The sequence below is a fragment of the Medicago sativa genome, chromosome 7 (assembly GCF_051527215.1).
Source record: "Medicago sativa cultivar Bolivia chromosome 7, Bolivia_mono, whole genome shotgun sequence".
In the NCBI taxonomy this organism is placed as follows: domain Eukaryota; kingdom Viridiplantae; phylum Streptophyta; class Magnoliopsida; order Fabales; family Fabaceae; genus Medicago; species Medicago sativa.
In genome coordinates this window covers 52,416,853-52,439,413 of record NC_140755.1, presented here as the reverse complement: position 1 = coordinate 52,439,413, position 22,561 = coordinate 52,416,853, and the positions used below count along the sequence as shown (strand labels likewise).

At 34.5% G+C, this 22,561-nt stretch overlaps 3 protein-coding genes across 3 annotated transcripts; 2 read left to right on the top strand and 1 right to left on the bottom strand.

Annotated features, from left to right (window-relative positions):
* The first annotated feature begins 6,103 nt into the window (after window positions 1-6,103).
* On the top strand, window positions 6,104-9,241 carry LOC146906660 (protein FAR1-RELATED SEQUENCE 5-like). The gene is made up of 2 exons (XM_085724570.1): window positions 6,104-7,115; window positions 7,549-9,241. The coding sequence occupies exons 1-2, from the start codon at window positions 6,233-6,235 to the stop codon at window positions 9,066-9,068; spliced, it is 2,403 nt and encodes an 800-aa protein (XP_085580696.1). The 5' UTR covers window positions 6,104-6,232; the 3' UTR covers window positions 9,069-9,241.
* Window positions 9,242-11,105: 1,864 nt separating this feature from the next.
* On the bottom strand, window positions 11,106-15,339 carry LOC146906659 (uncharacterized). Its single transcript, XM_085728916.1, has 8 exons — window positions 14,366-15,339; window positions 14,046-14,273; window positions 13,513-13,772; window positions 12,883-13,140; window positions 12,552-12,794; window positions 12,081-12,267; window positions 11,865-11,990; window positions 11,106-11,772 (listed from the first exon to the last, which is right to left on the bottom strand). Exons 1-8 carry the CDS (start codon window positions 15,203-15,205, stop codon window positions 11,236-11,238), a joined length of 2,679 nt encoding a protein of 892 aa, XP_085585042.1. The 5' UTR covers window positions 15,206-15,339; the 3' UTR covers window positions 11,106-11,235.
* A 3,113-nt stretch (window positions 15,340-18,452) lies between these two features.
* LOC146906658 (uncharacterized) lies at window positions 18,453-18,920 on the top strand. The gene has a single exon (XM_085728915.1). The coding sequence runs from the start codon at window positions 18,453-18,455 to the stop codon at window positions 18,918-18,920; it is 468 nt and encodes a 155-aa protein (XP_085585041.1).
* The last annotated feature ends 3,641 nt before the right edge of the window (window positions 18,921-22,561 follow it).

Below are 22,561 nucleotides of genomic sequence, written 5' to 3'. Positions count from 1 at the left end.
TTAGGTTTAGTTTTTAGGCTTAAATAGCTAAATAAATTAAATAATTGTACAACAAAAATAATAAAGTATTTATAATATTATATAAATAAGTATATATGCGGGTTGCGGGGATGGGCAATATAGTGCCCTTACCGGCGCCCATACCCATTCAAATTTGCGGGTAATTACCTGGACCAAATCCCATACCCATGATAGCGGGAGTTTACCCTACCCATTGCGGATAATTTTTGCGGGTGTCCATTAGGTCTGGGTCCGATTGTCATCCCTATGAAAAATTGTAATTCTTATTGATTCTTAGTAACTTCAAATCATAACTAACTATCTTAGTTACTTGCTATGCAAGCTAGGGGTGTGAATAGGCGAGGCCGCCCGTCAGGGGCTTATGGCTCGGCCTACTAAAAGCTCGGCTCAGCCTATCTCTTTTAATAAATGAGCCAAGCTTGAGCTTTTTAAAAAGCCTATTAATAATTTAATTAGGCCGAGCTTAGGCTTATAAAAAGCATATCAAGCCTATCAGGCCAGCCCGTATATGAGTATATTACATTTTTACATATTTATTATTTATGTTAAGGCTTGATACTGATATGTCTAAGGTCAAGTATGATTATTAGATTAAGTTTGTAATCCTTGTTGTTATCAGGTTGTTCTTGAGTTTCTATCCATCTATAATTTTTACAATTTAGTTTTATTAGTTTAATTTGTATATAATTAATGTTTATCTCTATATTAAGTACGTTGCACAAATTGAAAGGAAAAAAATTTTGATGACCAGACTCAGTTTAAAATTTGTAACACAAACTAGGCTTTTAGACAGGCTAATAGACCAGGTCAGACTTTTAAAAAGGCCAGGTCAGGCTTAAAATAAAGCCTTTGAGAGGTAAAAGACAAAGGCTTAGGCTTTAGTTTTTTCAACTAGGCCTAGCCTACTTAACCAAAGTCCGGCTCGGCCCGGCTCATTCCCACCCCTAATGCAAGCTATTATTTTTACTACTCTCTTTCTCCTTATTATGCACGCAATGCAATACATGTATTTATGAATATTTCAAAAGATCTTTAATTCTGTCAAATTTTGTTCATATTAGTCCCTCAAAGAACATACTAGTGACTAATTTAGTAGTAAGTGATAAAATTAAGGACTAAATTGAAATATAAAGACTTAACTGATAGTAAATGGTTAAATATATGGACAAAATTGACAATTTAATGGAGTAAGAAATTTCAGTGAAATATCCCCGATCTCTAAGAATTATTTGTGAGTGTCCTACAAAGATAAATATTAATTTGATGGTTTACTATTTTTATGTATGAACTTCATTTTAGATTAATTTAGATCTTTCATTTATATTGTTTATATTTTAAGTTATACACATTTTCCATTAATACACTTTGGGTTATAATACTTCAATCAAACTAAATTTATTTTAGAAAAACATGTTATATAGTCTGAAATTTAAAAAAAGAAAATTAAACCCACCCCTCCCAAACCCTCCATCCAAACACAGAATACTTCAATCAAACTAAATTTATTTTAGAAAAACATGTTATATAGTCTGAAATTTAAAAAAAGAAAATTAAACCCACCCCTCCCAAACCCTCCATCCAAACACAGTACACAACTTAAGGTTGTGTTTTTTTTTTTTTTTTTGTGGTCGGGGTTCGAACCCCGGACCTTGCATATATTATGCATTGTCTTTTTTTGGTAGTGTATATATTATGCATTGTCTATACTAACTGAGCTAAGCTCACGAGGACACCTAAGGTTGTGTTTGGATGGAGGAGAAGAGAGGGGAGGACTTACTTTTCTTTTTAAAACTACAGACTTTATAAAATAATTTTTAGAAAATTGAATTAATAACATGATAAATGATTATGTAATACTTCAAAAACACTTAATTTTTTTATAAAAAAAAAATATTTTACATTGTTTGTAAATTAAAAAATAAAAGTAATTCATCTCATCTCTTCCCCTCTTAAACCTTTAATCCAAACACACCTTATATCAAATTTAAATAGTTATGATTTGTTGATGTATCGTATTGTAGTTTCAGGAGTGGGTATAGAGAAAATCATCATCCATCCATATCTTAAGAAAGAGGAGTTGGTTTCTCTTAGGAGTGGCCACAATTTAACAATTTGCAATTTGGTTAAATAAACCTATAATTTAAAGGGAGACAATAATTTAGAATTCAAATATATGGAGGTCTATATTGAAATTTAAGATCAGATTAAGTCTCTGATTGTTGTTAGTCTCTAATATGTGTGTACAGTTCTAGTTGTAATTCTAATGTGTGTGTACAGTTCTAATAATCTTTTATTTTTTGACAAAATCTTTTTTTGAAGTGTCTATGAATTTGGTAATCTTTTTGGTTAACATGACGTGTGTGTACAGTTCTAATAATCTTTTATTTTTTGACAAAATCTTTTTTTGAAGTGTCTATGAATTTGGTAATCTTTTTGGTTAACATGACATGAGAGAAAAACTAGTAAAACTTTTCGAACGGAAATAACAAATAAAATTAAATAATAAAATTATATCAACTAGTGAGAAAAGACGAGTAGTCGCGTGTCCGTCTTTCCGCTCTTTAAATTGCGCTAACGTTAGAAATTTTTTTTTTTTGAGGGAACGTTAGAAAATTTAAACGATGTTTTTTATGAAATTTTAATTAAAAATATAAATATAAATGTTTGTTATTTTTAAATTATAACAAATCAAACTAACTATTTCCTAAACAAAACAAATCAAACTAATCATGTTTATCTATTTCAAAGACACCAAGAATATAACAAAAATCTCCCTAAAAAAATATAACAAAAAATTGGAGTACGATGATATAATATCCTTTTCGCTTTTGGATGGAATATACATCTTTTATACATATCCTATTTATTGTGTTTGGAAAAGATCTTTTTAAATACGATGATATAATATCTCGTGTGTGTCTATATATACACACGATAAAATTGTGCAACAAACGAAACAAATCAGGAAAAAGAAAAACCTATATATTTATATCGCCCTCCCTCCTTCCTTCCGTCATAAATCTCCGACCACAGAAGTCGCGGCGTCCGCCCAACTCCATGTCATCGCCGACAATCCTCCCTGACGAACTCATCGTAGAAGTGCTTTCTTTCCTTACTGTGAAAACTCTCATGCGACTGAGGTCCTGCTGTAAATCGTGGAACTCCCTCATGTCCGATCCTTTATTCGTCAAGTCGCACCTTCTGCGTTCCACACAAAACCTGAATTTCACAATGGGCAATACACTATGTATAGAGGATACCAGTGTCTTACCCATCTCCTTTGATCGTTTCATAGAGTTCGTGTTCGTCCAAGCCGATCATCCTTACCAACGATCCTTACTATAGTTTGAAGGATAAGGATTGCTCTAATGTTGTTGGTTCCTGCAATGGATTGATATGTTTGCTCGGTTATTCTTTGAGTCTAGAAAGATGTGGTTCCGTTTTTGGAACCCTGCTACCAGGACAATATTAGATAAATTAGGGAATTTTCGTAGCATACGCTACAGTTATGATTTGACATTTGGTTATGATAATGAAAAAGATACTTATATTTGAATTTCCGTTAGTACTTGTATTTTTTTAGGGTAAATACCTTTTTTCGTCCTTGTAATATAAGTGAATTCCGGTTTTAGTCTCTGTAAAAAAAATTAGATTTTGTCTATGTAATTTCAGATTCTTCCACTTTTGGTCCCTCGTTTCATCACGTCAGCAGGATCTGCATAAATTATGTCCCAGCAATTTCAGATTCCTCCCACTTTTGGTCCCTCTAATTTCAAATTACTCCAATTTTGGTCCTTGCATAAATTAGATTTCTTGATAATGATGCTGCTATAGAATCTAATTATTGATATACATTCATTGTGTCACATGTAGTACAAGATCTTATTCATGGCACATAATTGTTTAATCATATAATAGTACACTACACTTATTTAGTTGATCATTATTATGCAACTTCTTACTTATTTAGTTGTATTTTCCTATTTCACTTTGCAATCTAACACAAGTCATTTTTTAATTATAGAAAGAAAGAAAGAAAGGGGTGAGGAATGATAGGAAGAAAGAAACGAAGAAAGAGGCTTATTGCAGCTACAATTGTTTTTAGTTATAGCACTCATTTTCTAAGAAATTTATTTCCCTTTTGATATCTATCTTTTAGGAGTATGTTCTACAGCTCAACTCTTTGTTGAACTTCAAGTTGACTCTTTTATATGCAATATAATTTAAGTGCACTTTTATAGGACCATTTGGTTATGATAAGAATAGTAATTATATGTATAGTATTTCACCTGCTCTTAAGAATTTTTACTAGTTTTTATTCAGATCATATATTTTTAGAAAGCAGGCGAATAAATGAAGGTTTTTCAAATACGGATTCATTTCAGATTGAGTTTTGAACTGTAGAACATAACACAAATCAAAAGGCTAGAATGTTAGCAACATATTAGCATGAATCATTAGGAGCAGCAAAGACAAGAGGGGATAGTTATACTTAAACGGATCAGTTGCTTGAAACTCAATTGATCTTTTACTAAATTATACTCAAATGGAATAAAACAAAATGTATAGTCCAAGGTAAAACACGTGATAATACTTACTTAAAAAGGTCTCACGTGTATACATCGATCATTAAATGGACCTAGTTAATTATAACATGAATCATCTCTATTGATACTTAGAGCATCTTATAACATGAATGGTCCTTGGCCGGCCGCCGCCGTCCTTGGCAGGCCTCCGCCTACACGCGCTGCCTTCCCCAAGGCCCTGATACTTATTTGCTCCCCCCTTGCATTTCGCATTTTAATGTCTCTTGCATTTTATTTTCCTTTTTTTGCATTTTTATTTTTTTTTCATTTTATGTTTATTGTATTATTCCTTTTTTTATTTTTTTTATTTTGGGTCATTTATTTTATTTGCATATGATATAGAATGTATTTAGGTACAATGTAACCATAAATGAGAAAAATCATGTATGTGTCCTTTTTATTTATTCTGTTTTATATATATATATATATATATATATATATATATATATATATATTGAAAAAATGCAAAAAAAAAATAGGTTAAAGGGTTTTCGTGGTGGGCAAAAGTTATTATGCATAAGGATTTCCTTATGCATGGTGCATAAGCAAATCAGAACCGTTAGATCAAGGACAGGTGTTATAATCTGGTGCTTCAGCTCAAACATATCACAACCGTCCGATATTGCACACGTGTTCTAATCTTGAGCTTCAGATGCTGCAGTGTTTCGTCCCTAACAAGATCGCTTTTCTCACCGTTTCCGTCGCCGGCGCCGGTTCACGATCACGATTCTCACCGTTTCTTGCCGTTCCGACGTGATTCTTAGCCTTGCTCGCTTCTCCGACGTTATTTTCAGCCTTCTCTCCGACGTGATTCACCCTTGATTCGTGCAATTCAGAAATTCATCTTGATTCATCTTGATTCGTGCGATTCAGAAATTCATCGCCGGCACCTCGATTCTCACCGTTTCTCGCTGCTGCAACTTGATTCTTCTCCGACGTGATTCTCACATTTCTCTCCGACGTGTTTCTCACCTTCCTTCGACGTTATTCACTCCGACGTATTTCTCCGGCGAGTTATTCATTTATATGATTCAGTCTGTTAATTCGATGCAATCTGTGATATGAATCATTGAAAATTATTGTTGATTATATAAAATTACTGTTGAATCATTGAATTGAAAATTGATGCTTTAAAATTGAAGTTAAGGATCATTGAATTGAAAACCGATGATATAAAAGCGATGTTATAAAACTGAAGTAAACTGAATCATTGCAAATTATTGTTGTAGTAAGAATTTTACTTGATTGAATCATAGCAATGATTGAATCATTGCAATATGTGATATTTTAGTTCAGTTGATTACATCAGTTAATTTGATTCAATCTGTGATGTTTTTAACTCAATGTGAATATTCAACTGTGATTTTTTAACTCAATGCTATAAAACTGATGATTGAATCATTTAAAATAACTGTTGGAGTATGAGTGTTAGGGATAATTTGATAGCAATTTAGCTTATTACTCACCAAAACCATTTCCACGGGCCAATGGTTTTGGATTACAACTCACCAAAACCATATCCACAGGCCAATGGTTTTAGCATAGTTTTTTAGAGTTTTTCAGTAGTTTCAATTTATCATATCTAATGGTTTTTTTGTTCTTAATAGTGTTTGTTGCTGTTTTCAATGGATTTGATATTAACTTCATCTGAGAGTGGACAATTGACGGTTGAAAATTCAGTTATTGATGCGGATAGTTCTCAATGTTACTCATTTAGTGATAAAGAATCATGGAAGTCTTTGGTCTTTAAATCTATAAAAGAGATTGAAGATTTTTATTTTAATTATGCATATAACACTGGATTCTCTGTTAGGAGTATGTTGAAGTCCAAGAACAATTCACAAAATAAGAAATCGGATAAGGTACATTATGTGTGTTATGCTTGTAACAAAGAAGGTTTCAAGAAGGGAAGTCTGCTTAATCCTAAAAACAGGCCAACATGTGACAGTCCAGTTCTTGTTGAGTATGAGAAAGCTAAAGAAAAACCAGAGGAAAGGGTTGGTTGTAAAGCTGGAATATATTTGAAGTTGGATGAAGCGTTGAATGTCTATAAGATATATAAGTGGGAAGTTGATCACTGTCATCCATTACATAAACCAGAGCATTTGTGCTACTTGAGATCATTTCGAGAAGTAAATGAAGTTCAAGGACAACTTGCTTTAATAAATTCTAAAGCTGGAATGTCGATGAGAACATCTTATGAAGTGATGGGTCAAGGAGTTGGAGGCACGGAGAATCTTCCTTTTCGATTTTCGGACTTAAAGAACTATCTAATGACAACTCGTCAAAAGGAGATGGTGGCTGGTGAAGCAACTGTTATTCAAGAATTCTTTAGAAATGAAGGTCTCTCGAAACCAGGTTTTTACTATGATATCCAAGTTGATGCTGCAGAAGACATAGCCAGTATTTTTTGGGCAGATGGAATTATGCAACAAGATTATGCTCTATTTGGTGATGTTGTCAGTTTTGATACAACTTACCGAACAAACAATAAATATCGGCCATTAGGTTAGTATTTTGTACTTCTCACAGTTTTTAATTCTTATATTCTTGAAATTTGAATGAATGTTCTGGTTTAGAATTGAAGGTTCTGGTATATGTGTGTTAATTTGGCTCTTGTGTGTGTTTAAAATTGAATGTTTATATTGATTGAAGGTTTAGAATTTAATGTTCTGGTTTATGGGTGATCCTATCTTGCCTTGGAATTTATGCTCTGTACAGCCATGGAAAGATCATATGTGTTTTTTTATCGATGATAAATAGCTCTTTCTGTGTTTGCGAGTTTAGACATCTCGCTTGAGAAGTTGTGCTATGTCCAGCTATGCAAAGATCATAGGTGTTTTTTACAGTTGTTAATTGAATAGCTTTTTCTATTTACACAGCACAATGGTTTTATATTTTTTAAATATGTTGTATTTTGTTCTGATTTGGTTCATTTCAGCTGCCTTTCTTGGTTTTGACAATCATCGTAAGAGTGTGTTATTTGGTGCTGCGCTACTGTATGATGAGACATCAGCTACTTTTGATTGGTTGTTTACAACTTTTTTGAAGTGTATGTCCAATAAGAAACCTCAAACCATATACACAGACCAGGCTAGTGCGTTGTTGAAGTCAATTCCGAATGTTTTTCAAGGTGTTTTTCATGGTCTTTGCTCATGGCACATGGGAGAGAATGCAAAGAAAAATCTCGGCTCTCGTGCAAACAGTGCATTTTTCGATGAGTTAACTAATTTGGTTTCAAATGTCGAAGATGAATCAGAATTCGACTACAATTGGGATCAGATGATGAAAAACTATTTTAATGGAAGGCCTACTTCGGACTTTAAGTGGCTTGTTCAAACTCATTCAAATCGTATGCATTGGTCTTCAGTTTGGGTGAGGTCACATTTTACAGCTGGTTTGAAAACGACACAGTTAAGTGAGTCTTTCAATGCTTTTCTTCGTGGATTTTTGCAGCCAGACCATTCACTTGTTCGATTCTTTAGTCATTTCAACATTATGGTTCAGAGAATGAGGGATAATCATGCTGAGTTGGACTTTAAGGCTGCAAACACTAGAACAAAAAATAATTATCCCAACAGTCAGCTTATGCGGTCCGTAGTAAACAAGTATACACCATCTTGCTTTTCATTTATTCACAGTCAGTATGACCTTTCCTTCAAATACTATTATGAGGAGGACACAACAAAAGGGTCTGAATTGAACAAGTTCTTCAAAGTTTTCACAATTGAGAAGGTTGATTATAATTACGATGATGTTGATAATGATAATGAGAGGGTTTCGAATGTTGATGTTTTGGATGCAGAATTTGAAGAAAACCTTTCCCTAAGGTTTGAAGATCATAATCGACTTGATGAAAGGGTTGTCACAGTCGACATTAGGAGCAAAAGTTTTACTTGTTCATGTCGTATGTTTGAGAACCGGGGTTTCTTATGTCGACATGTTTTCAAGATTTTGGAGGTCTTAGGTGGTCATGTGCAATATCATTTTTTGAAGACTATACCTGCACAATATGTTTTAAAGCGGTGGACTAGAGATGTGCGTCCGTCTGTCGATAAGCTGAAATCCACCATGAATGTTGGCACTAAAGACACCACTCAAGCACAACGATATCAACAAATTTGTGCTGTTACAGTTCAGCTTTCTACACGTGTTTGCGCAGATGCGGAGGCATCTGAAATATTTCTCAACGGTGTTCTTGAGGCAGGGAAAAAGGCAGAGGAGTTTCTTATTTCTAAAGGTATTCATACAGATCGATCATCCGTTACGCCTTCTAAGTCTTCAAAAGCAGTTGCTGTCTATGAACCATCTGTTGGGACTGCACCAAAGTTCAAAGAAAGACCAAATCCAATTAGGTCAAAGAAGCGACTTAAAAGTGATTATGAAAAAGCTAGAGCAAGACAGAAATTCCTTATAGCTCGGAAGAAGCAAAAGAAAGATGATGAGGCTTTAACAATTTAAGCGGGCACTGATTTTTTTTTATGTTATAAGTTAGGAAAGATGATGAGGCTTTAACTAAAAAAGCGGTCACTTATGTTATATGTGATAAGTTTGTACTAGATTTTATATCAAATTCTTGATTGTTATGTATTGGTTTGAATATTATCTTCTGGAAACTATTTATTATTATATTTTGGTACAAAACCATTAGACTGTTAATTTGGTTTCATATTGTACACTATCAAAACCATTAAACCATAATTATGGTTTAGTTAAGATTTTCAATTCGTAGTTAAGTGGATAAATTACTGAGTTTTGCAATTTGCTTCAATCTATTCAAGTGATAAAATTAATAGTAAAATTAATAGTAATGCGCGGTGACAATATTACTATGTTTTCGAAATTGAAACCACTCATTCCTTGAATTTGTTCATGGTGTGGCATGTTGAGAGCAAAGAGGAAACAAATGATATAAATTAAAGTCATAATAAAACAAGGCATTTTTAAACAATGTAGCCATTATTGGAAAAACATACTAATATTATAGTTCCAAACATTACAAACCATACTAACATTATAAATCCAAACATAACAAAATTAAAAATACTTATACAGAAATATTATGATAACATAAATATGATTACTAATAAATACTAAGATTACTTTTTTCTTCATCCATAGAACGCCCTGATTTTTGTCCAGCAATCCAACACTTTCTCTCTCCATACCACAAGTTGATTGTACTTCTGCTCCCATTGCTCAACCGCATTCTGCAACGTTGTGCGTAATTCAGTTCCAGCCATAATCCTCCCCGCCAGCTGCGAGTGATGAACCCTTGATGCCTCAAATTCTGTCCCGATCAATTTCCCTTTTTCTTTTTCGTCTGCAAGTGCCTTCTCCAATACTTCGATTCGAGTATCAGAGGCATGCTTTTGCAATGATAGTTCTGTCATTGCTTTTTCAGCAGCGACAAAATCATCATTGAGCACCTTCCATTGTCTTTCGAACACAGCAAGTTCCTGTCTTGCTATGTTTGCATTTAGGGTATCAGTTTCAATGATTGGTAAACCTGCAGCAAACATGTTTTGCAACTGAAGACATGAACAGACTAATCCTGAATGAACAGGATTGAGGAGGTGTCTTAGTGGACGGATTTGGCTTAAAAGTTGGGATAATTGGTTTCTAATATTGGCATCGGAATAGATTACTTCAAATGTGTTGTTTACGATGATTTCTCTTACTTCATTTGCAAGATCTGTTGCCCTTGCGATGTCTCCGTTTACAGCAACTGGAACCGAATTTGCAGTAGTGACGTCTGACATTTTTTGTTCTGGAAATGTAAGTGACACAAGACCTTATTATGATACTAATTCTGAAACATTCTCTAAAGCAACCTCATTATATATAGTAATATGTTAATCCTTATGTTTCAACTTCCCATCCTAAGCAGTTTAATAACCATACTAGGCAGTTTCATTTATTTTCAACTTCCTTACAAAACCATAGTTAACTCTTTTTTTTTAAATTAATTGCATTTTTCAACTGTCCATGACTCTGATTCTTCCATTCTAACCGTTATTATACCTTTTTCCCGTATTTATCTTGGTGGGGCCGTGGAAATTTATGTGTCTCTAATTAGGCAGTTACAAAACCATTAGGCAGTTATATTGGTTTCACATAGAACACTTTCAAAACCATTAAACCGTACTATTGGTTTCAGTAAAGGTCATTATTTAAAATTGTTTCTTAATAATAATTTTCATTATTCTTTTATTTTATAAACCATTAAACCACAATTTTACTTAGACAAATGCAGAAATTTGTTTTACAACGGAAGAAACAAAAGAGAGATGATGAAGCTTAATAAATAAAAAAGTGGTTACTGATTGATTAATTCCTATTAAGTAATTCTTTTCAGTGTTATAAGTTTGCACTATAACACTAAAAATAATTAAACCAAACTTATTGTTTCAGTATTAATTCCATCATTTAAAACCATTTGACAATGATTTTGGTTTCACAATTAAAGCTATCAAAACCATTAAAACAGACATATGGTTTCAGTAATAGTCTCATCATTTAAAACTCCATAAACTTGACAGAAATATATAAATTCATCAACATCTGTGTACAAACTCCTTAAAAAACATTAAAATTCCAAAAAAAAAAAAACATTAAAACTAATTCATTATTTAACCGGAGATGCTAGCTTTTCAAGCATTTCTTTGTAGTTTGAAGTTGCTGCCTTCTCCACATGTTGTCTTTTGCTATTGCTTGAGTCAGTTAATATTGTTGAACAGATTTCAATTCTCATATCCATAATTCTTGCAACCTTTCCATTCTCCCCACGCTTTTTCAGTTTGGTCCAACCTTTGAAAGATTCCATTTGTGGATTGCCATCCTCCCATTCAGCAAGAAACTTCATGCAAAACACTCCACAACTGTCTTTATCAGTTTGAATAGGCACCTTTGGTGTTTCCCATGTAAATTTGCTAAACTGGAAAGGCATTGTGATGTTGCTTTTCTTATACAATTCTTTCACGAATGCTTCCACCTCCTTCAGCCATACATCAAACATTCGTTTGTACACAGTTGGTTCTCCATTCTTCATGTGCAGTGGATCTCCTGCCAAGCTGTTCAGGAATTGTAACTTTTGGCTCTTGAGATTCACTACGAAGGATACATAATGACTACCCGGATTTCCAATTATTGCTGGTGTCATTATCTATTTCACCAGTAAAAAAAACAATCAACATCATATAATTCAAACAATTAATGTGTAGAAATCTTTCAAAAATAAAATGAACGTAGTCTCACATATTCTAGACATGAAGGGTCAATAGCTTTCCAATCCATGTATTTGAACTTTTTCAGCTTTTGGATGAATCGTTCAAATGCAACATTTTCTGTAATATTCAGGGCATCAGGTCTTTCCAAGTCAACCTGTTTATATAAAACGAGTCAAAATCAATTTCAAAAAGAACTAAACATTATGTATTTAAAATTTTAACATTCATGAAATGTAATGCATACATAATTCATGAATGGCGTGACCAGTCTTGTCATTTTGTCAGCTGGTTGTTGATTCCAGTTCAAGCAATTGACCCAGGCATTTATAACAAAGCATGACACCCATTCATCTTTTTTAAGTGTGCACAAGTCTCTTCTTTGTAGAGCGTAAGCATGAGTGCTATTTTCCGAGCAGTACAAAAACTCATCCCTACATTATTATAAAGCATTTAGCATTTGTACTAATACTATATTATATTATATTAGAAACTGTAGTATAGCCAAATAAACATTAACAGTTTGACTCATCATCATCATTATCACCTGGATGATCAAATAAAACCATTAAATACAGCCAATGGTTTTGGAGGACAACTAACCAAAACCATTTCCACAGCACAATGGTTTTAGCATAGTTTTCAGAGTTTACCAAAGTGCTAACAAAGTACTAATTCATATAATATGCCAATAAATATTTAAAATGGTTTTCCTTACTCATTAAGTGAATTGCTCCATGCAAATGTTGATATGTCCTTTTGCATCTTATTGCATTTTGACTCGTAGACAGCTTCATCGTAAGGGCTTTCAAGGTATTTCGATTTCTTTACAGCTCTTCTTTCACGCTCAGGGGCTTTTCCAGATATGTCATGCGTGGTCTTTCTTTTCCTTGCCTTCACACTTTTGTCATTGTCCAAGTCAATTACCTCATCTGCTAACACTGACCTTAACGGAGTTGCGCTGTCAAATAAATTATGTAATTGTTAGTTTGCAGAATTTATATTCTGCAGAATTTAATGAAGCAAATGTCACATTGGTTGATACTTACTTTACAATAATGTCATTACAAAATTCCAAATTCTTATCCTCTTCCGCATTCTCCTGCTTCGTGTCCTTCTCCGGGTTATCCTCCTCCATCACCCTTTCTTGATTCACATTGCTTGCTTCAGATTTTGTCTTAACTGATGTGTTTTTCTCCAGGTTCTCCTGCTCCGTGTCCTTCTCCTGGTTTTCCTCCTCCATCACCCTTTCTTGATTCACATTGCTTGCTTTAGATGTTGTCTCAGATTTTGTCTTAACTGATTTACTATTGACAAACACATCATATATAGAAAAGCATTAGTTAGTTCATATAGTTGTACATATCACAAATTAAAAACCATTGAAACACATCATTTATATTCATTTCTTACCCTGCATTTGAAGCTTCTCCCCCATCAAAAAACTCTGGAAACCTCAAGATTGTTTCCTGTGTAACGGAAATATTGCATGCTTTCCTCACTGAATCATCAAGGATTTTGGCATCAATCTCATTCTCTCCATCATCATCATCAACAATCTCATCTGATACATCTTTCTCATGATTTTCTTCACTGAATTATACATTTGCTTATATGTGTCAATCTTATGCAGATATCAAACATTAAATCATGTTAAGACTTAAAATTAGATGCAGTACCTTTTTTCCCTTCCAGTGCTTCCATCCCCTCTATTTTCTTCACTATCAGGTGCTTCCATACTTTTTTCATGACTTGAACTGTTATTCTCGTCGTGTTCAGGTTGAACTTCAATTGGACTGTCGTTGGTTGTATCTTTTGGAACATCATCATTTTCTCCAGAAGTTTCAACATTTCCCTCAGCTATTCTTCTTTCCAAGGTTTCAGCAGTTTTAGTGTAGATTTGTATGCAAGACCTACAATGATTAAGATGCATTTGTGCCTGCAAAATTTTTATGTATATGTACTATTACTATTTTGAAAAACATATGTCTGTTTCAATGGTTCTGATTAGCTTTAATTGTGAAACCAAAATCATTTTCAAATGGTTTTAAATGATGGAATTATTACTGAAACAATAAGTTTGGTTTAATTATTTTTAGTTTTATATGTACTATTAGTATTTTGAAAACCATAAAAACACAATATTTTCAAAACCATAAAAACACAATATTATGCCACTCATCTAATACATCTTTTGACAGTTTTATCTCACCTTAGAGAGTGGGCAAGTATCTGCATCAAAACACAATACAAGGGGACCTTCAATTGTGTTGTGCAGTCTGGTTACGCCGGCTGTCAGTCCATGCTCGAGTCCCATAATGTCATAGACCTTCTGAAGTTCTTGGTTTTCCGCCATGACATCCCAATCACGAAGTGATGGCCGCTTGTATTGTCCTGTCAGAAAAGGACTTCTCTTCCCCATTTTGTCCATGTAATTAATCTGCACAATAAAAACATGCACATACATAATTTAAAAATCTAACACTTATTTGTTTAAAAAATACAAATATACAGAATATATAATATGATCACCATTAGGAAGTGGAAGTCCGCTAATGGATTTGCAACTTCCGGATTTTGCAGGCCTTCTTTCATATATTCAAGAACATGGGAACACCGGTTATAAGATGATACCCCAGCTGGATCTTCAAATATGTGTGCATATTGGAGAGATACAAAGCTACTATTAGTGGGGCACAAAATATTGTGAATGATATAACATATTGCACCTTTCACCCATGCATTTGGTTTCTCAAGTGTCTTCAGTATTCTCTCCAATTCTGTCACCCTCACAGAAGCAGAATAAGTTCCAGTCAGACCTAATTCTTTCCTTAATTTCTTTATTGCTTCCTCAGAACAGAGATCCACGTTAATCTTCTTCCCTGCCACTGGAAGCTCATACACCCTATGTACATCTTCCTCTTTCAATGGAAGTACCTCATTCTTGCTTAATACAATCCACATGTTATCTTTGTCAAAGTTTTTAACAACCCAATCCACAAAGAAAGTGTGGATTCTTTTCCAGTTGCAGATATGCAACATTCCACCAAAGCCATACTTATTCAAAACCTTAATGATCTCTGTTTTGTTTCTCTTTCGATAGATTGAATTCATAATTTCATATACCTTAGGTATACTCAGCTTGTGCCTCAGTCTGTGCTTTGCATTTTCATCATTCAAACGTCCTTCATCAGAATCTTCACCATCATCTTGTTGTTTCCTTTTCTTATGCCTCTTTTCCTTACTTCTAGCATCTTCTTTCTGCTCCTTATGTTTATCACCACCAGATGATGAACCAGTGACCTTTTTCTTTGCCCTTAGCCTCTCTTGTTCATCCTCCAATTGTTCTTCATTATTTTGTTCATCCTCCATTTGTTCTTCACTCTCTTGTTTCCTTTTGTTACTTCTGGTTATGTGCTCCTTCTTTTCTTTGCCCTTAGCCTCTCTTTTTTTATGCTCCTTAGGCTCTCTTGGTTTATGCTTCTTCTTTTTGCCCTTAGCCTCTCTTTTTCTATGATCCTTATTTGTATCACCAACAGATGATGAGTCATTGATATTCTTTTCATCCTCCTCCTCCTTTTGTGTAAGTCCTAAACTGAATGATGGCAATGTACCTTGCTCTGTAGTTTTTTCCACCTGAATGATCAAATAAAACCATTAAATACAGCCAATGGTTTTGGAGTACAAATCACCAAAACCATTTGCTCAGCACAATGGTTTTAGCATATTTTTCAGAGTTTACCAAAACCATTTGCTCAGCACAAGAGCTTACAAAGTACAACAACAATACTATAATTGAACCAACTTATATCATGAACAAGATCTACATGATCAATTTACATCATGAACAAACAAACAACAACAACACTATAATTGAACCAACTTAACACTTTGAAACCATTTCCACAGCAAAATGGTTTCATCGTGAAACTCGCAGAAACCATTTACACAGGCAAATGGTTTTGGCATAATTTTTAAACAAAACATTCTATAATAAGCACATTTAATCACTCTGAAACCATTAATTTGACTTCATTTTCCCCAATTCGAAATTAGAATGTCAATTTAGGGTTACACAGATGCAGTTACTTTCCAACTAAACTGAAATGGTTACACAAATGCAGTTACATAATTGTAATAATTTCAAAGCACAAGATAAGTTCAAACCTGTTTAAACTTCATTTTTGATGAGTTTTGTTGAGTTTTGTTGAGTTTTAAAGTTCAGTTTCAAACAACTGTAATGATGAAGAAGATGCTTGCGTGAAGTTGAGAATGCTTGCACGAAGGTGATGTTGACGATGATGAAATGCGGTGGTGATGATTATCGTGAAAGACGGTTACGGTGGCAGTTATGGTGAAGAAAGTTGGAAATGCGAACGATGATGACGGAATCTGCAGAAAACGACGACGGTGATGATGATTGTGGATTACGACGGTGATTTTGACGGTGGAAAAGGACGACGGTGATGAAGTTGGTGAACGCCGGTGCCGGAAGTTGTTTCAGGCGACGGTGAAGTTGTTACAGGCGAGAATTAAATGCAGTTTCCGTTGGAATTTGGTTTTGTTTTGCTCTTAGGTGAAGAAAGCAATTTGAGTGATGTAGAAAGCAATTTTCGCTTGGGCTTGGTTTAGTGGGCCGGATCCGGTCTGGGCTTATGCATGGTGCATAAGTTTTGCTTATGCACCATAACCACTCCCTTCGTGGTGATCCAACGTCACTACGGAAATTCCTCGCGCTTATATTTTATTGTCACGTTAGTTTTGTCTTTGTGTTTTAATTAAATTTCAAAAAGAACAAAAAACATGCAAATAATCAAAATTCGCAAAAAAAATCCTTTTCATAATAAACCTTGATTTTCAATCAAGTGATTTCCCTTTTTACCTTTTTTTCTTAAACAAATTCCAATTTACTCTAATTATATTTTTGTCATTTTTCTTTTAATATAAAAAAAAACAAACAAATTCTATTTTGCCACTTTGGCTTTTACTTTTTAAAACATATTTCATAACTAATAAAAAATACAAAACAAATCAATCGGTATTTTTACCCCGAACTATGAGGTTTTGATCACTCACGGGTACGTAGGCAAAAGACCTTATCCTTCCAAATCATAAAAAATGTAAAAACAATTATCTTTTTCTTTTTAATCACCACTTTAATTCCTTCTTTAAAAAACAAGCAAGTTATAGCCAAGAAATAAATAAAATCAAGAGGTTCTCGTAGAATACTACGAACGTTTAGGTTGCTAACACCTTCCCTAAACGTATCTAACTCCCGAACCCTAAATCTTTTAAAATGTGGTAATTTAGAACTTTTTTCCCTTTCTTTTGAAAAATTAAAAGTTCAGTCATGAATTCAATTAGTGAGTCAATGCTAACTAAATAGCTTGATCTCCGAAAAATGACGCGACACCATTAAAATGCGCTTTTGGAGTACTTGCATGTGACTTCTTAGGGTTTGTCATGCACAAGAAAGGAATCGAGATAAATCAAAATAAAACTAAGGCGATTTTAGAGACTAAACCTCCGTCAACAAAAAAGGAGCTTCGATCGTTGTTGGGAAAGATTAATTTCTTAAGGAGATTCATTTCCAACTTAAGTGGTAAAACGCAGGTTTTTTCACCTCTGCTTCAGTGAAGAAAGAGGTTAGTTTCTACCGGGGGCAGGAGCATCAACAAGCTTTTGATGCAATCAAGAGTTATTTAATAAAACCTATGATTATATTGCCTCCGATCAGGAACAAAAATATGAAATTGTACATTTCAGCATCTGATTCGATAATAGGTAGCATGCTAGCTCAAGAAGACAAGTGGCGTTGAAAGAGCCATATATTACCTAAGTCGAATTTTGAATAATGTTGAGACTAGATATAGTCCAGTTGTGAAATTATGTATATGTCTGTACTGTTCGTTTTCCAAGCTTAAGCAGTATATAAAGCCCATAGTTGTTTATGTTTACTCACACTTTGATGTTGTGAAACTTATGCTCTCGAAGCCGATTCTACATAGTAGAGTTGGAAAATGGGCTTTAGCTCTGTCCGAATTCTCATTGAATTATCAGCCTTTGAAAGCTATAAGAGGGCAAATTGTTGCTAACTTCATAGTTGACCATTCTTTGGTCGAAGCAACACAAGGCTATGTGGAAAACTAGCCTTGAAATTTGTACTTTAACGGTTCCAGTCATAAAAATGGAACTGGAGTTGGTATTTTCATATTATCCCCGTTGAACATACCAACGAAGTTTAAATACAAAATTAAGGACTTTTGCTCTAATAATGAGGCTGAATACGAGGCCTTAATAATAGGATTAGAAATTCTGTTAGGACTGGGGGGCAAAGAACGTGGTAATAAAGGGAGACTCCGAATTGGTGGTGAAGCAGCTAACGAAGGAGTACAAATGCATAAGTGAAAATTTACTTTCATACTTTGTTTCTGCAAGATCTTTATTAATCAATTTTGAGTCTGTTAGTCTTCAACACGTACCTATAATTGAAAACCAAGTGGCAAATGACTTAGCACAGATTGCTTAAGGATATAAAATTTCTACACATAAATTGCAAGAATTAATCGAAATTAAGGATAAATTGGTTCCTACTGAATATCCTTCGACGGGATTGTCCATGAGAAAACCTGTGGGGGCAGAAAAGGAGCCTGATTTTTGTAATCCATACTCCTATCCCGAAATCTTCGATATTGTTGAAATTTTTGCCATTGACAATCTACCAGACAACGATTGGAGGAAGCCAATTGTTAACTATTTAGATAATCCATCAGGCACGGTTAGTCGAAAGATTAAATACAAACTCTTGAGCTATGTTATTGTTGGGAATGAGTTGTTTAAGAAAACGGCCAAAGGAGTGCTGTTCAGATGCCTTAATGAAAATGAGACTTTTGTAGCCATTTACAGCGTTCACAGTGGAGCATGTCGCTATCACCAAGCAGGTCATAAAATGAAATGGCTAATGTTTCGACAAGGATTGTATTGGCCATCTATGTTGAAGGATTGTATTGAGTTTGCAAAAAGGTGTCAAGAGTGCCAGAAACACGCGGGAATTCAACTTGTACCGGCGAGCAAGTTACATTCATAATAAAACCTTAGCCATTCATGGGTTGGGCTTTGGACGTAATTGGAGAAATTCGTCCCAAATCATCTAATGGCCATCGTTTTAATTTGGTTGGGATTGATTACTTAACCAAGTGGATTGAGGCTGCCCCTTGCCCAAGGTCGGCCAAAAGGCCGTAATTAGTTTCATTCAAAACCATATCCTGTATAGGTTTGGGGTGCCTGAGAATATCACTACAGCCAAGGGTCAGTTTTTGTTGGTTGAAAAATGGTCGATTTCGCTGATCAAGCAGGTTTTAAGTTGCTCACCTCGAAACCATATTACGCCCAAGTAAATGGACAGGTCGAGGCAGATAACAAGACCATCATTGACTCAATTAACAAATGGATAGATGATAAACCCAGAAATTGGCATGTCACTTCAGACCAAACATTTTGGGCTTGTCGAACATCTCCTAAGGAATCAAAAAATTCCACCCCGTTTTGTTTAGTGTTTGGACACGATGCGTTTTACTAGTAGAAATTTATCTACAGTTAGCCAGGGTTCAGAGACAAATGGAGATCATCTCGGATCATTATTGGGACATGATGATGGATGAAATGATTGATTTAGATGAAGAAAGGCGGACAACATTGGAGACACTTGTAAGACAAAAATAGTGCGTCGCTAAGGCTTATAATAAAAAGGTAAAGCCAAAGTCTTTTAACATTGGAGATTGGTTTGGAAAGTGTTGTTACCTATGGATAAAAAAGATAGATTCTTGGGTAAATGGTCTCCTTGATGGGAAGGGCCATTCGAAGTTGTACAAGTATTTTCCAATGGTGCCTACGAGATCGAAGAGTTGGCTTCCATTAAGAGAATATTCATGATAAATCGCAAGTATCTGAAGAGATATAAGCCTATGATGCAGGAAGTCAAAATAACACAAGAGTAATTGAGACAAAAGGGACTTGGCGTACAGAACAAAAATGAAGTTATATCCAAGAAGTAATAATTGTTTACATGGTCTAGTTATGACAACAAAGATATTGAAAGTCAAAATGGCATGTATTACTCAGATTAAAAGCCAACTAATGGACCAAGGTACAAAGATGTCGAACAATGGATACAAAACCATTTGTAATACGTATTCGGCAACAACTGTTAGGCCCTAACAAAGAAAGGAAGTTAGTAGTCTTCCAATTCGAGGAAACAAACTTGGACCAAAAACTAGGTAATTTCAACGTCGAAGTGGCAGAAAAGACAAATATCTGTCAGTGAGCAGTCATCGTCAGAGCCTGAAATGGCCAATAAACGCCTGGCTTTCTCCTATGTCCTCGATAAGTTTGGTTCGAGGTGCAAGTAAACCGGTAGGTGAATTCCGGGAGAAGTGTTCTGGTCCATAAATGCCCCCAAAAATAAGGAGGACCTTCAACATTCATGATGGCCCCTTTACAATTGGCCAATTGTCGACGGTTGAAAAGATCTTTGAAAGTGAAGAAGGCGTCATCAACAAATGATCCATCTTTAGACAAGACCAAAAGCATCATCATGAAATACCTAACCCCATTTGAACCATGTTTGGCTGCCTTCCGCATAATGAATTTAATTTCCTTCAGGTCAGGACGTCCACCTTGAAACATCTGAGATGTCAAAACTACCGAATATTTTGTATGACCATTGCGAGATAGCTTCCGCATAAAAGCCTATTTCCTAGTACAGGGCCAATAATCAGTGAGGTACCAGAAACAATCTCGCGGTAAGGCTCGTAATGCCGCATTTTTGTTGGAATTTTTTCAATGATAGGTGGAAGTAGTTCCAAAATTCAAAAGGTTTTGAACTCCGGAAATGGCTATCCTTGAGGAAAATATGGATTAAGATGTCTTCTGGGAGCATATCCATGACTTAAAATGCCAGAGCGAGTGCTAAATCACAAGTAGAAGATGGGTGAATTGGCTGGGTTATTATTGTGGACACAAGAAGAAACAGTTAATAAATAAAATGCCACTTTGTTTCCTATTCTAGTAACCGCCATATATAGGGCAATTCCAAAGTAGTGGCAGGTTGATGAATCTTGGCGTTAAGAAACGGTTGTTGACAGGACAACAAGTCATTTGAGGCATTATCGGAAGAGAGTATTTTGCTAAAGATCAGAAGCACGTCGAGAAGGTCATCCTGAGGAACATAAGGATCATGGCTTTGGATTTAAAAGCATACAGAGAAATTTCAAAAATGCCAATCTTCTCCTTTCTTGACGAGAGTCGTCGAAAATGGCATTTTGGGGGGCATTATGTTAGCCTGTAATTTTGACAGGCTCATTTAATATGGTCAACATTTGGTTGATCTTTAAATTTGCAAGAATCGAAGTCTTTTTCATTTCAATTTGAGGATTTCGACAAGAAGGCAAGCCTAGCGCATAGTCAGGAGTCCCACAGAGCAAGGCTGAGAGTGCAATCGCGTCGAAGAAAGCAATCAAGCCGGGAAGACACGATTTCAAGCTCAAGGGAAGTTTCCTTACTAGGAACGTGGGACAACGGTTATCCAAGATGGAGGAAGTGTTGATCATGGGATTAGTGGTTCACCAGTTAGTTTCTTTTAGTATGAATAAGAGTTTCTAAGTCGGAAAATGGGTCGCAAATCATTTATTAAATTCTACAACACTCAAACTACCGGCGTCTAGGGAAATGAGTTATACATAATGTATGTAAACTGATTTGTATACCACTTTATTTTTAATGCAATGCATTTTACATTTCCTTTAAGTTTATGCGTTTACTTTTACCCTTTCTTTAATTTTTGTCTTCCATTTACTTGGAATCTCAAACCTGTCGAGAGACAGTACCCTTTTTTATTCTAAAACGCGTCCTGCTCTCTAAGTAACCTGAGTACATCTCGTAGCCTTTTCAAACCGTTTTCGATCAAAGCCTTTGCACAACATGTCCTGAGATTTCAAACTTACACAATAAAAAGAGCGGAAAGACGGCCACGTGAGTGCCTGTCTTTTCGCTAGTATAGATTAACAAAAAAAATAACCTTTTCCAACTTTTTTGGGTTGACTTTTTCTCTTTCCAAAAATGCTCTCAAATTTTCAATACAATTAACACATGCAACAAATATATAAGAATAAATTTAAATATTAACAAAATGTAACAAACACGATACGAATATATAAATGTATGTTTTTTTCCTTTATAATTTAAAAAATATAACAAACAAGATTATAATATTTATATTTACTTTTTCATTATCCCAATTATACCCTTAAACAAAATTTTCTATAATAAAGATTGTTGTTGGTGTCACTAAGAAAAGAAATTTAGATTATATATTTTTATTATGTTGTTGGTGTCATTGAAATAGATAATCAACGTTAGTTTAATTTGTTATTACTTGAAAGCAATTAGTTTTAAGTAAAGTCAAACTTTTATAAAAATAAAAAATAAACACCATTTATAAGTTTCAAACGTTAGCGCAATAAAAGATATTAAGATTTCCATTTTTTTAGAGAATATATATATATATATATATATATATATATGAGTCAGGATCCGTTGACACCAGGTGTCAACGAATTCATTGACACCAAATCGCAACCGTCTATCTTTTCTAATCAGTGGCTAATAATAGTTTTTGGAATTAACTCATGTGAGTATTAATTAGCGAATCCTTTTCCATTCTATACTTTT

What these genes read in the sequence shown, in the direction of transcription:
- LOC146906660 (XM_085724570.1), top strand. Translation starts at nt 6,233, where the DNA reads ATGGATTTGATATTAACTTCATCTGAGAGTGGACAATTGACGGTTGAA. An exon ending in CAATAAATATCGGCCATTAG is followed by an intron (nt 7,116 to 7,548) that starts GTTAGTATTTTG and finishes GGTTCATTTCAG; the next exon opens with CTGCCTTTCTTGGTTTTGAC.
- LOC146906659 (XM_085728916.1), bottom strand. Translation starts at nt 15,205, where the DNA reads ATGGAGGATGAACAAAATAATGAAGAACAATTGGAGGATGAACAAGAG. An exon ending in ATACTTGCCCACTCTCTAAG is followed by an intron (nt 13,773 to 14,045) that starts GTGAGATAAAAC and finishes AAAATTTTGCAG; the next exon opens with GCACAAATGCATCTTAATCA. An exon ending in AGCACTGGAAGGGAAAAAAG is followed by an intron (nt 13,141 to 13,512) that starts GTACTGCATCTA and finishes GTTTGTCAATAG; the next exon opens with TAAATCAGTTAAGACAAAAT.
- LOC146906658 (XM_085728915.1), top strand. Translation starts at nt 18,453, where the DNA reads ATGAGAAAACCTGTGGGGGCAGAAAAGGAGCCTGATTTTTGTAATCCA.